The sequence below is a fragment of the Pteronotus mesoamericanus genome, unplaced genomic scaffold, assembly GCF_021234165.1.
Source record: "Pteronotus mesoamericanus isolate MK-2021 breed Mesoamerican mustached bat unplaced genomic scaffold, CSHL_Meso_final scaffold_371, whole genome shotgun sequence".
Classification (NCBI taxonomy): Eukaryota; Metazoa; Chordata; class Mammalia; order Chiroptera; family Mormoopidae; genus Pteronotus; species Pteronotus mesoamericanus.
Genome location: NW_026555314.1, coordinates 3,738,323 through 3,752,919, shown reverse-complemented (window position 1 = coordinate 3,752,919; position 14,597 = coordinate 3,738,323). Strand labels below are relative to the sequence as shown.

The 14,597-nt window shown below is 46.3% G+C and overlaps 1 protein-coding gene across 1 annotated transcript in view; it reads left to right on the top strand.

Annotated features, from left to right (window-relative positions):
* The window catches only part of FEZ1 (fasciculation and elongation protein zeta 1), a 39,415-nt gene extending 24,818 nt beyond the window's left edge, over positions 1–14,597 (top strand). The window contains exons 4-10 of the mRNA XM_054592720.1: positions 267–353; positions 2,303–2,471; positions 5,541–5,812; positions 6,953–7,033; positions 8,415–8,490; positions 11,826–11,891; positions 14,260–14,597. Coding sequence (XP_054448695.1) covers positions 267–353; positions 2,303–2,471; positions 5,541–5,812; positions 6,953–7,033; positions 8,415–8,490; positions 11,826–11,891; positions 14,260–14,276 — 768 coding nt within the window. The 3' untranslated portion in view covers positions 14,277–14,597. The remainder of the gene's footprint in view (positions 1–266; positions 354–2,302; positions 2,472–5,540; positions 5,813–6,952; positions 7,034–8,414; positions 8,491–11,825; positions 11,892–14,259) is intronic.

Sequence of the window (14,597 nt, the reverse complement as noted above, 5' to 3'; positions counted from 1 at the left end):
AACATCGATTGGTTGCCTCTTGCATGGCTCCAACTGGAGAGCTGGCCCACAACCAGGCACGTGCCCTGAGCAGGAATAGAACCAGTAACCTTTCGGTTCATAGACCAATGCTCAACCCACTGAGCCACACCAGCCAGGGTCAGACTGCTTCTTTACCCAGTGGATGGCTAGCGTGGCCTCTCAGGCAGTGTCATCTGTCCTAGAGACTAGAGAGAACCCTAGTCCTACTGGTGATCAATCAGAATTCCATCCCCTTCCCCCTCCAGATCCATGACAAAGAAGAGGAAGAATTCAATGAGAAGAGTGAACATGATTCTGGTATCAATGAGGAGCCTCTACTCACAGCGGATCAGGTATGAGAATCTCCCTTGGTTCTTGGGATTTTTTTTTTTTTTTTTGATAAAGAAAAAGTTTAAAAGAATATACTTGTCACGTCCATTTAGGGCAGAAGAAAAATGTATGGTCTTGTGGTGGCTGTGTGGATGACCTGGAGTGTCTTTTGGAAGGGCCTTCATTTCTCTTTATGCCTCAGTTTACCCACCTGCTGTAAATAGGAACATAATTTCTGACACTTGGTTAGAAGGGCTCTGTGTTTGGTAACAGCCAGAGGTGGGCCGTGTTTACGACTTCACTTCCTGCTAAACCTCTTGTTTGAATTCACTGTGCTCAGCGTGAAGACACAGACCTGTCCTTCCAATATACAGAAGTGGCAAAGGGGGCTTTTGTGGGATGGCTATTTTCTCATATTTCAGAGAACACTGAGAATTTTGTACCTTCCAAAAGGAGCCTTAGAGCCACTTGTCTCTCTTTGTTTGTTAGAAAGAAAGAAAGAAAGAAAGAAAGAAAGAAAGAAAGAAAGAAAGAAAGAAAGAAAGAGAAAAAGAAAATAGAAAAGATAGAGTGCTTCACATGTGATTGAGTTAATTATATTTTGGCTTTAATAATTTATCCCTGGAGGAGAATAATATTGGATCTCTGGGTTCCTCATTGAACCTTTTAGTCAACAAATATCTGTGGTGGTTGTTCTGAGTGGACACCACACATGTTTTTTCACAAAGTAATTCTGCAATAGCTCCCCTGGGAGCTTTGGATGCCAGAAAGTGCTTTTCAGTAAAAAGAATGCTTTTGTATCTGTGGTAAAAAGTGGGATATAAATAAGGATCAAGAGATTGAAGGGAACCAGGTTAAAAAAAATGGGCGCAAACAGTTCTTCTTGTGAATTTAGGAGAAAGACAGCTCAGGGACACAATTCAATGGTAACTGCTCTGCGAGGCAGGAGCTCAGCTGTGCAGCTCTAAAGAGGGTGTGTCTTTTGCTCGCCTTCTGTGAATGGCTTTCCGGAGTCAAAGATGGAGTGTCCCCTAAATGTGTGACCAGAGGTGAGAAGGGGTGGAATAAAACAGCAATTATGCTAAAGGAGGGGACATAAGTCTCCTTATTCTCTGCTTCAGCCTCACGTGAAGAGACCCACTTCAAAGACCTCAGCTCAGCGGCTTGGAGCTGGAGTCTGTCTGTCACAGCATCAAGAATAGACAAATGCAGAAATCAGGTCACCGTTGTGACCAGACTCATCTACGGAGTCCTTTCAGAAGTAGTCTCTGCTTATTCGGCTTTTCTTATGTGTAAACAATTAGTGTACAAAGCCGTTCGCCCATATCCCGCCTGGCCGTTATCTAACTTCACTCCCACTTCTAGGAGCTGTCTTCCTACCACGAGTGTAGATTGGAGGAGATTTCTTACCATTTTCTGTTCTCCAGACCCTGTATACCTTTTTATTACTTTATCACCTTTATTTTCACTTGTCAGGCAGCTTTGGTTCCTGCCTAGAATTCTGGAGAAACAGCCATTTCCCTCTGTGTAAAAAAACCCCCCACATTGTGACTTGTAGAAACACTTTGTTATTTTTTCCCCAGTCATATGCATTGTTACAGTGAATGGACTGAGTTCCATGTGAAAGTTGGGTGGATAAAATATTTTCCCACATAGAAATAAAGTGCTCAGCAAATTGCAGTAAATGTTCCCTTCCGGGCAGCTCCGCTGCGTTTCTTGAAAGAGCTGTTTATTCCCAATAAAGCACTCACCTAAATGGTGTTCTTGGAAGAAGCTTTGCATTAAAGAAAGAGTGGGTGTAAGCTTTTGGCCGGATCTATTTTTATTATTATTTAATATTTATTAAGTAACAATACTGCTTGAGGAATTTTACAGGCAGCAAATTAGCCATGTCCTTCCCTGATCAAAATTCAAGCCAGAATGTCCCTCCAACAGAGGACAGAGTCAGTGTTCTCTCCTGTACCTCCCTCAGGTAATTGAGGAGATCGAGGAGATGATGCAGAACTCCCCAGACCCCGAGGAGGAAGAGGAGGTTCTGGAAGAGGAGGATGGGGGCGAGACTTCCTCCCAGGCGGACTCGGTGCTCCTGCAGGAGATGCAGGCCTTGACCCAGACCTTCAACAACAACTGGTCCTACGAAGGTGAGGGCTCGGTGCAGAGGGGGCGGGGCCGGCCCACCACAGCTGAACCCCTACTCTGGGCCAGGCACTAGGCCCGGGCTTCACATGGAGTTAATTGAACCTGGCATCTAGGGTGTTGGCAACATCTTTCTTACTGGGCAGCAGGGGGGAAGTTAGCATTTTTGGAAATAAAAAGGCAGTCGAGCAAAATTTAAATGGAACAATTAACCAAAGAATAAGGCTAGAGCAGACTAAGTAGAAGAAATCTGAACCCACTTTTCAAAATGATGCCACTATGAAAATCAATTAAAAGAACCTACACAAGGTAATGAAGACAGCTCCTGTTTTTGGAGAGCTCTCACGCTGTTCTAAGACTTATTACGTGTAATGTCGTTTCATGCCCACACCAGCCCATTCGGACTGAGCTGAGTATCCTGGGAGGTTCGGCGACTTGCACAAGGCTGCTGTTGCAAAATATAATTAAAAACAAAATCTTCTTTTCACTCAGAAAGCCTTTCCACAGAAGTAGAGGAGAAAGAAAACTATTTTCTTATTGAATAAGCATTAAGCCAGAATGTGACGTACATCATGAGCAACCCGCAAAGGGACTACAGAATGAGAAAGAAATCTCACTCTTGTTGAGAACTAAGTGGATACAATCCATTACATTAATTAAGATTTGCAATTTGGAGTCAGGTGACAACATAGGTCCCATTATCCTCCTTGATGATTGCTTTTCAAAGCACTGACTCCCTGGTTCTTGAGGAAACATTTCCGAGTCTTGAGACTAGCAAGAGGCTAATTCTGCCATTAAAATGACAGACATTCATTTGAAAAGGGCAGAGAAAGAAATTCTGAGAGAAAACGGAGGTAAGGGAGAGGGAAAGTCTCCTTCCTTATTTTCAAGAGGGAGAAGCAAGCCTCATTTTAAATTTGCATTTCTTCATACATCACGTACAAGTTGGAAGGGTTGGAGCCAAATTTGAAGGCAGGTAGTTTACCTCCAGAGTCCCTACTCTTAATCTGTGTATTGTACTGATTCTCTGACACACATTTGTAGTAATTATGATTATGCAAAGAAACAGGTGGATGAAGAATGAAATGCAAAGGTCCTGGCTGCTGTGGCTCAGTTGGTTGGAGCATTGTCCGGTAGGCTGAAAGGTCATGGGTTCAATTCCCAGTCAGGGCACATATCCAGGTTACGGGTTCGATCCCCGGATGAGGTACGTGTAAGAGGCAACCTATCAATGTTTCTCTCTCACATTGATGTCTCTCTCTTTCTCCCCTCTTCTTCTCTCTCGAAGAAACAAAGAAAAAATATGTCCTCGGGGGAGGATAAAAAAATGAAATGAAAAGATGTAACACAACAAGGGCAACACTGAGTATAAAATCCATCAGTCTGTAGGGATGATGTTGTTCTTGCTGCAGAAGGGGCCACGCCCCTGGGAGTAAATCCTTGGGGTGGGGGAGCCAGGGGGTGGTGATGGGGGCTTAGGAACAATGGAGAGAGAAGGTGGGTGGGTCAGGACATGGAGATCCCAACAGGAATTAGAACAGTGGTAAAAATGGAAGCGTGAGCTGAAGAACTGAGTTGGTAGTAAGATTCTGGCTGCGAGGAGCAGGGCGGGGTGGGGGGGGGGCGGCGAGCAGAAGGAGCCTGTGCAGAGCGATGGAGCGGACTTGGCTCCGACTCCGCGTTCACAGCTGCCCCAGCCAGTCCATTCTCAGACATACAAAGGTCCCAAACATAGACGTGGTCAGCAAAAGGCTCGTGAGAACAGCTGAAGTGCACAGCGAAATGGCAAAAGCAGAAGGAGGAGGACAGCGCCACAGAACAAAGTAAAGGGGGAAGTGGAACCAAGTCAGCAAGTATCCAGGCAAAGCAGAAACAAAAAGAAGGAAATGGATTCTGAGGCAGAAACAAGAGATGCCATTAGAAAGGGAAACATTTGCCAAGATGCTTTCTGAATCCATTTTGTTTTAAATCCTCACCCGAGGATATATTTAATGATTTGAGAGACAGAGACACAGAGAGAGAGAGAGAGAGACAGGCAGACAGACAGACAGACATCGATGTGAGAAGAAAGATAAATTGGTTGCCTCCCTTAGGGCCTCAACCAGGGAATGAACTGGCAACCTTCTGGGGTACGGGACGACGCTACAACCAACTGAGCCACCTAACAGCAAGGGCAAGATAACTTCATTTTAAATTTCCATCCTGTAAGACTTCTTCATTTAAAATGGATTCAAGCCCTGGCCAGGCGGCTCCATTGGTTGGAATGTCAAAAGGCTGCCAGTTTGATCCCCAGTCAGGGTGCATATGGGAGGCAACCAATCGATGTTTCTCAGATTGATGTGGTTTTTTTTCCCCTCTCTCTCCGTTTTCCTTCTTCTCTTTCAAAAATTGATAAACATATTTTTAAAAATTTAAATAAAGTTATCTGTATCTCATGATGACAGGTTCCCTTTCCTTCTTTTCTGACAGTAGTAGACCACTCTCAACTCGCCAGCGTTCATTTTTCACTCCGTTGCCAGTCTCCCGCGTGCTCCAGGTACTTCTGAAAACAGGAATGCCAGGCAGGACTCGGGGCATAGAGAAGGCCTCCAACTGCTATGCTTCTGTTGCTCTTGATCACTTCTTGGGAATAGGCACCGCCCTCTGTTGCTCTTCAGCACCAATGCCAAAACCGCCTTTTAATTACTGCACCCCCCCCCCATTCTTGATCCATTTCACGTGAGGAATACAATATTATACACACAGGGAAATCTGGAAGACAGAACAAGGGATCAAGAAACTGCATGTCTGTCCACATATATTTTTTGTGGGCAGAGTCCACTGGCTTCCTTGGGGGCTCTTTCTTCTTCCTCCTTTGTTTCCCCGAGGGTGATGTTCTTTTCTGCAGGCGGTATGCTGGCCCCACCCTTCCTGGCATGACCTTAAATTGTGAAGGTCTTTCCTGGCCCTTCGAGGAGTTGGAAGGGGTCTCCCTCAGAGGGGCAGACCCACCTCAAGAGGCAGCGGTCCCAGGAACCTCTGCAGTGGGCTCTGGCTCGAATGCAGGTATCACCTGTGGATGGTCTTCCCCGCAGGACTGAGGCACATGTCTGGCCCTGAGCTGACAGAGCTGCTGGACCAGGTGGAGGGCGCCATCCGAGACTTCTCGGAGGAGCTGGTGCAGCAGCTGGCCCACCGGGACGAGCTGGAATTTGAGAAGGAAGTGAAGAACTCCTTCATTACGGTGCTCATTGAGGTCCAGAACAAGCAGAAGGAGCAGCGAGAGTTGATGAAAAAGAGGCGGAAAGAGAAAGGGCTGAGCTTGCAGAGCAGCCGCATGGAGAAGGGGAACCAGATGCCTCTCAAGGTACGTGGGCCACCCAGCCCGAAGCCTGGCTGCATCCCGCCTCACACCACCAACACTTCAGGTGCCAACGCCAACCCGGCAGTGCGCTCAGGAGTGGGCCCTTGCTGCGCAGTGGTGGAGCAGGACCCTGGCAGACGGTGGGGTGCGCAGAGGGAGAAGACAGGCCCTGGCTGGTGTGGCTCAGTGGACTGAGCGTCGGCCTGTGAACCATAAGGGTCACTGGTTTGATTCCCAGTCAGGGCACACGCCCAGGTTGTGGGCCAGGTCCCCAGTAAGGGTGCATGGGAGACAACCACACATTGGTTTCTCTCCCTCTCTTTCTCCCTCCCTTCTTCTCTCTTTAAAAATAAATACATTTTTTTAAAAATTTAAAAAATAAAAAAAGGAGAGGATGCTATCTGTCTCCTCTCCTCCTCCAGAGGACTCAGGTCTAACTGGAGGAGACAGGGGTAAACACAAGAAAATCATTGAATATGTTCTTAGTCAAGACCTTAGAAAAGCGGGGCGAAGGCATTTAGGGCTCCGGGTGGGAACTCGTGCTACTTGCTGAGCTTAGAGCCCTGACTTCCCTCTGCAGGGTGTCAGCAGGGTGTTTCAGGATTGAAAATCGTGACGCTTTATCATTATAACAACAGGGTTTTTCAGACCAGTGGTTCTTAATCGGGGAAACTCAGCAGAATTATCTAAGGAGATTTTTCGAAATGCCGTTGCCTCGGCTCTATCCCATATCCACTGAATGGGGCCTAGGTCGGTGCATTTGGAAAAAGCATCACCGATAAGGCCAGCTGCTTTGCATCTGCCCTTCCCAATGACTGGACATTTTGTTTCCTTCCCTAAGATATTTGCATCATCATCTGTCCACGTTTTACTGTACAGCTTTTATTTTCCTATTGACACAGTGGAGGTGGAAATGAGGGAACCCTGGGGTGACTCACTTAGATAAGAGTCTTTGAGACTCTGTTTATTCTCTCTTAGCCCAGGTCTTACATTTACTTTTGGGTCACAGAACTCTGAGGTAGTTGCTTGCACAGCGTGGTGGCTCGTGGGTCTGGGTGGTTGGGGACGGACACACAAGTCCTCCTGGGGGTGATGACCACGGGGCAGGAAGCATCTGCTCTTCTCGAGTCTCTTCTCCCCCAGCGCTTCAGCATGGAGGGCATCTCCAACATCCTGCAGAGCGGCATCCGCCAGACTTTCGGCTCCTCGGGGAGTGACAAACAGGTACAAGCTGTCTCCCCGGGTCCTGGGTCTCGGGTCTGTCCTCCTAGACTCTTGCAACGTGCCCCCCACCCCCCCCAGCCGAGCGGAGAGTGGAGATTCAATCAAATTATCCCAGAGCTTGGGCAAGGGCGGTCCTACCGTGTCCCACTCTGTAGGAGGAAAAGAATAAACCGTGAAACTCGACACTGCTTATAGACCTACAAGTTAACCTGTTTTAAGACCAAAATGCATTAAAAGGGAGATGCACCCCATGACCGATCCTATGTGGGAGCTTAATTGACTCTGTCACTTGGATCCCCTGCTGCCCTGTCCCACCGGGACTTCCCCTTTAGCCGCCCACTCTGACTGCGACCCACGCGGCGGCATCTCCGAGGTGGCTCTGTTTAGTCAGTTACTTGCCTGAGAAGCACCTCTGGTTAGACAGCGTTCACAACATTTACTGTGCGCTGTCACGTGCTGAACTCCGTTGCTAGGCTGTCAGGCAGGCACGAAGGTGAGTAGCCTGAGTCCCGCCCTCGGAGCGCACACTAACAGCCGGGGTCCTTGGGTGGCCGGGCAAGGGGGAGGCTGTGGAATAAGTGCACATAAACTGTGTATGTGTTTTACACACGTTTATAGCTGAATCCTAAGGGTTAGAATCCTGGAGCATTATGGGGAGAGATTTTAGGAACGTCTATCTCAGTCCCCTTACTTCGGAGCACTGAGAACTAAGGCCCAGAGAGCTTGGGCAAGATTTTCCCAAGGCCACACTGCTTCTGTTGGGGGGACTCAAGTGGCAGGGCCAAGATTAACACAGTCTTCTGTCTTCTGGTCTGGGGGTCTTCTCGCTCACTATGCCCTCAGAGCCCTTCAATGGCCTCCCTGGCCTAGTGTCCGATATCCCACTGGGCCGAGATGATTTTGTTGCAGAAGTGCCTCATATCCAGCAGAGGGCGCAAACCCAACATTCGAGCCCAAGGGCTGTTTGAGGTTCTCCTGCCTGTCATTTTGACAAAAGAGAAGCCATTCATTCTCAAATTGCACTGCAAAGGGTAAGAAAATATAATACCCTCTCTGTGCTCTCAGCCTGAATAAGGAAAATCTCACCAGGACTTTTAAATAACCAAAGAGTTTCTAGTGTCTGGAAAATGCACAGGTTGGAATGAAGGGACATTTTTTGTGGCAGTCAAGTCTTAGTTTTTCAAGAGACACTCCCCAAGACAAAGGCCCTGGAACTGGTGTGCAAGTTATCACGGGTGTCGCTGAGCACATAAAATTGGACGGAGTGTCTTTCCTAGAGAAACACACAGTCCCTGTGCAGGTTGCCTTATACTCTCAACCCCAGACGACTCGTTTCTAACGTCTCAAGCCCTGGGTGCCGTTTGTCTCGTCTGTCTCCTAGTATCTGAACACAGTCATCCCTTACGAGAAGAAAGCCTCGCCTCCATCGGTGGAAGACCTCCAGATGCTGACAAACAGTGAGTTGTTTCTCCTTCTCAGCGAGGCCGGCTGCTTGTTTTTCTGCACCGCGCCCTTCGAGTTGCATCCTGGGGGTTTCAGGCCTGAGATTTCCGGGAACAGTTCTAGATGGGTCAGGCTGTGCTCTGTCATTGCCTCTCTTCCCCCGGAGAGGGGCGGAATTAAAGTACTCGGCCGTGGTGCCCGGAGCCCACGTGTCTCTGCCCGGTTCCCGCAAGGGGAAAGATTTGCCAGAAGAAAATGAGCTGGTGAAGGAGGTCGGGAGAGGGGGGCGGGGGCTGTGCAGGACGTTCTGGCTCACCCAGCAGTTTTCAAGGCTCCACGTTCTCTCCCTTGCCCATTTTCTCCTCTGCAACTTGCGAATGCCGCTTTGTCTGAACTTGTGCCCCCGAAGCAGGGAGCAGGGGGCACAAGTCTGTGGGGCTGGCTGTGTATTTAACAAGAAGCAAAGTTTCTTGGGTGGGGGAAGGCTGATCGGAAAGGAGAGAGTCTGGTTTTCTTTTCAAGAAATGACTGCCTCCTCTCCTACATCTGGGCTCTATTGTAAAATATTGAGAAACATTCTGGGCGAGGGGAGAAAACAGTGTGTATAAAGAGCCTTTTGCAGGGAAAATCTCTTTATATACATCTAACGCTACAAGCCCCCAAAGGGCTGGGTCACATGGTGTTCACCATCGGTGTCAGCTGGATTCTTTCAGGAAGAGAATCCTAGGCTGAGATGCGACAGGCTCAGTGAGTCAGGAGCCGTCCATCTCCCTGGCAACCGTGCACTGCGTGAGTGACATAGTAGCCAGGCTGCCCAGCCCCTGGCAGCGCTGCCTGGAGGGGCTGGGCCGCCGTAGGGGGTACCTGGTGGGGGGAGGAGGGAGGCGGGGAGGAGGTTCACCTGTCCAGCTGAGGGAGACGGGTGCTGGCTGGGCCCTGGAGCTAAAGGGGACCAAACGTTCTCATTTTCATCAATTTGGAAAAACTAAAGCAAGAGGTGCTGGAAAATAGAAACCCTGCTGACATCAATGGATACCGCGTCCTTGAGACTCCGGAATTTTAAATTCAAAAGACGTTGGCTTCCTCTTGACTCATTTTAAACTCCTCTATTTGCATAAATATGCACTAAGATTTTTTTTTTAAAGAGAGCAGATAGAGAAAAACTGACATTTATAGGTGTTTGTGTTCTCACAAGGAGTCAGCATTTGTAAAATAAATTGGACAAATGATGAAGGCTGATATATGTAAAGTACTCTATCATGATCTTAGCAAAGGGAAGAGCGATGTATTTATTACAGATTCTTGTTAAGGAATTCAGTGTGAAATCCTTTCATTTTAATTAAGAAACAGCGGGTTGGTTTACATTTTTTAAGCTCACTTAAAAATTGTAGTGAGAGCATATCAATCTTTGAGAATACTTTGGAAATATTGAAAAGTGAACAAAAGAAAATAAATAATTCATTGTCCCCTGGACTGTGGTTACTATTTTGCTGTTTTTCAGCTATAATATTTTATGTCTTTTTTCATGTAGTTGGGATTAGACTGGCTATAAAATTTTGTATCGTGATTTTAGTCACATCAGTTAACATTTGGTTAACATTTTTTTTTATGGCTCTCTCTTCTATCATGTGGATATATCACATTCCAATATTTTATTTCCCTGAAAAGGAAAAAAAAAAAAACTGCCATCTTTCCTGAATACCAATTCTCCTGTAGGTTATGAAAGCTTTTTTATTTCAAATTTTTGTGTGGATTTGTGGACAATGTCTCCTCCTCACCTATCTCCTGAATGGGCCAAAGACCAGCTGTGGGCACTGGACGGCTCATATGCATTTTGGATTTTGGAGATCCACTCCGACACCTATAGACTGAGTGCACTCACTGTATTTTTATGGCTATCTTCTTGGTGCGGCATCTAGTCTGGCCCATGCTGAGCTGCAAAGTATTTCCAGCCCCTTCAGTTGACATGAACACATGTCTAAAAATACAGAAGAAACAAAACATAAGAAGACAACAGCTGGAGGGCCTCAGGTTCAGTCTGTCTCTTCGGACCTGGCCGCTGACTCATGCCCCGCCCCAGGCTCAGTTCTTCCCCTGCTCCTGATTTTTGGAATCAAGTTCCACGACCCTGACCTGAAACTAGGCAGGGTCATCCATGGAGAGCAAGGGCGCGGGAGTGGAGCGGGCTTTTCTACGGTCTGGACAGCCCCCTGGCCCTGGTGATCAGGGCCTGCAGGTCTTGGCTGTTTTCTCCACTTGCAAAAAGTAATACCTGCTCCCTGAGAAGAGCCAGACGTGGGGAAGACGTCACATAGAGAGGACCATCCCCTGAGCGCTCACGCTCAGAGATAAGCCCTGTAACAGTTCCATGCGTGTTCTTCCAGATTTTTTCTATAAATATTAGCATTTATTTAAAAGCAATGTTCTGTGGCCTTCTGTCTTCACTGTTCAGTATGTCTTGTATGTGTAGATCATTTTTCATATACCGATGTAAGGCTGCATGGGATAGATAGAGTTTAGTTAAAGAATCATTGATGAAGAAATCTAATGATAGACAGATCCCTGCACCCTTCTGTTTTGATATTATAAACAAGGTCCAGCTACTTCCTTAAAGGACTTTCTACAAGGTTGACTTCTACAAGATGAAGTATAAGTAGGAGAAGATGCTACCTAGTTTAATAACAGAAAAAGCTATTTTAAAAACTTCCATAAAAAGCCTTTAGGTTGTAATAACATCTCATTGTTTGCTTCATGTGGAGCCATGTTGTCCTGTTTCAATAAAAAGTCTGCATGCTCCTCAGGGTCTGTAAGTCTTTTGCATTCCCACAAGTTCTAGCACTGCACTGAGCATAAAATAGAAAAATAAATATTTTTTAGATTAAATTCATTTGCACTTAAGAAATTTGAGGTGAGGAAATTTTCTGAGAGTAGGTTGATATGAATAGAATGTCTTGAAAGACAGTTGGTTATTCAGTGAGGTATTCTAACATTTAGATTGGCTGCATCTGAAAGCTGATGCTTTTCAAAAATTGCTTTATTTATTTATTTTTATGACTATTAAAGACATATACTTAGAAGATGATGTGGAAATTATAGAAAAGCAAAAAAAAAAAAAAAGAAAAGAAAAAGTCACCAATAGGCCACTTTGACTCTTTTGATATATTCTCCACCACCAAGTTGAATGCTGACTCTTGGCAGACGGTTTTAGACTTTCGCTCAATACTCAACAAATGTCGGATTTCCTTGAATCATTTCTCACTCACTCTGGGTAGGTGGGTTGTTTGGCCCTAGAAGTGAGCTTTATGCCTTGATGGTACCGTGGCTCATCTCTGTCTCTCTCCTTCCCTAGTTCTCTTTGCCATGAAGGAGGATAATGAAAAGGTGCCCACTTTGCTAACGGACTATATTTTAAAAGGTAAGAGCAGCCCAGCTCTGGCTGGCGTGGCTCAGTTGCTTGGGCGTCGTCCACAAAGCAAAAGGTCGCAGGTTTGATTCCTGGTCAGAGCACATGCCTGGGTTGTAGGTCTCGTCCCCAGGGCACATGCCTGGGCTGTAGGTTTGAGAGGCAGCTGATGGATGTTTCCCTTATACATAGATGTTTCTCTTCCCTTTTTCTCCCTCCCTTCCCCTCTCTCTAAAAATAAATAAATAAAATCTTAAAAAATAAAAATAAAAAAAGAGCAGCCCAGCATTCTGGGAGCAGAAGGGTCCTCTGGGCACCCCCCAGACTCCTGCTGAACGTGCAGAAGTCGCCCTGCCGCCCTCCCACACTGGGCGCGGGAGAGCGACGGACAACTGTGACGCCCTCGGGTCGTGGGGCTTTGCCCTGGGATGTTGCCTGGAGGCCCAAGAAGATTCCATCGCTGGGAGTCACCAGAGTGACTGTACGCAAGGAGCAGCCAAACCGACAAAAGGCTCATTGTGACATTTCTGTGGAGTTGGGCTATTTAGTTGGGAAAAACAAAGCCTGACAATGCTATTAATAGTTTTCAGCTGCTTAAAGGCGGTAAACGTGAGTCATGATGAGCTACATCCTTTCATAACTATTTTTTTGTTTTATTTTGTATTTAATATATAGGAGAGTGAGTGGTATGGTAAACTTTTATCTATTTATCATCCTGTGTTAATAATTATTAACTCATGGTCAATTGTGTTTCATTCATATGCCTTTCTAACTTCCCCTTCCTATTATTTTTAAGCAAACCCTAATCATCACATTTTCCATACATACATATTTCAGTATACACTTCTAGACAGACTCCTTAAAAAGCATATCCACAATATTATCACAACTAGAAAAATATAAAATTTCTCAATATTATTGACTATCCAATCAATGTCCAGATTCCCCCATAAAATCTTTTTCAGTTTGTTTGAATCAGGATTCAGTGAAGGTCTATATTGCAATTGGATATGTCTTTTAGTCTCTTTTAACATAGTATATAGGCTCCCCTTTCTTGCCTCTCTCTCATTTTTTGACCTTTTTTTCTTGGAGAAAGTACATTGTTTGCCCATAGATTTTCCTCATTATGGCCTTTTCTAGCTCGTTTAATTTAACATGTTCTTCTCTCTTTTGTACTTCCTGTCCATTGGTAAAGCTAGAGGCTTGGTCAGATTCAGCCTGAAATCTTTTGATAAGCACTACGTGATCGATGGTTGTAAACTTCCATTAAGAGACACATACATACTCTCTGGTTTTCTTTCTTTTTGTAATGTTAATATCTGTGTTAGTCTGCTTGGGCTGCTAAAACAAAATACCACTGCCTAGCTTAAATAACAGATATTTATTTTCTGGAGGCTCAGCATCCAAGATGAAAGTGCTGGTAAATTTGATTTCTAGTGAAGGCTCTCATCTTGGCTTGCAGAAAGTGGTCTTTTCTTCTGTGCTCGTGGAAAAGAGAAGGAGCCCTCTCTTAGTCCCTTCGCAGATAAGGACACTGATCTTACCGGATCAGAGCTCCGCCCTTTTGACCTCATTTAATCTCCATCTCCAAAGACAGTTGTACTGGGGGGTTAGGACTTCAGCATGTGGATCTGAGGGGGACACAAGCCTTCAGTCCTTAACAGTATAATGGGTGACCATTCCTTGTCAAGGCCCGTTGTCTCGCCAGCCCGTGCTCTACACCCACACAGCTTTGGGCGCGATCTCAGAAGGCTCACGGACCTCACTTAAGAACCTCTGAACTGTATTGTTTCCATTAGGATCAGAGAGATTCATCTTAAAGTTCTGCAGGAGGAATTTAGGCCTAACATTGGGAAGAACTTCTGACTCTTAAAGGTTTTAAAAGAGCAGTAAATTTCTCAAAGGACATTTTCAAAGGAGGTTCGTAGAATTGGGTTCTATAAGTCTGGGGACCTGAAGGCTAGACTTTACACCATGTGACCCATGTGAAATGTCAGTGAATTTATAAAACTAGTTAACATTTACTGAGCACCTTCTACTTGCCTCTGAACAACCCTTTGGGGTAGGCAAAGGCGCAGCCTATTGTAGACATGAAGAAACAAGGAGAAGATGTGAAGTAATTTCCCTAAGGTCGTAGAATTAGAAACAACAGATCCAGGATTTGAATCCAGGCAGATGGGCACCGGAGACTACACGCGTATTACACTAAACAGCCGCCTATCATCCACCCTTCCTTCTTCAAGAAACCTGTGACTGCAATTATTCCTGGTTCTAAGGGGGCGGCGCTCGGCTGCCGCTGCTGCCGCTGGGCAGCGGGGCTGGCCCCTCCCAGCCGGCGCCGCTGTGCTCTGACCTCTGTCCTCTCCTCTTCTCTTTCCAGTGCTCTGTCCCACCTAACCTTGCGCTGGGGAGCCGCCTTGCCGAGGAGGTCACTGAGCAAGAGTCATTCCATCCCAGGGACTGCATGACACCATGTAACCTCTGAAGTGTATTTAAACGTGTAGAGCTTAACCTGGATTAAACGCGAGCAAACGCGCGGGTCCTTTGCTGTTGTTGGCTTCTAGTCCTAGTAATCATTGGATGCATGACAAGGCGCAGGGCTGGGGACGACGCGGCCTGCCCTCCGCCTGTGTCAGGGGAAGGCAGGTGCTCCACCACTCATTGTGTACGTTGGCCCCAGCCCTCAAAAACAGCTTACACTTTAACACTAATTTTGAA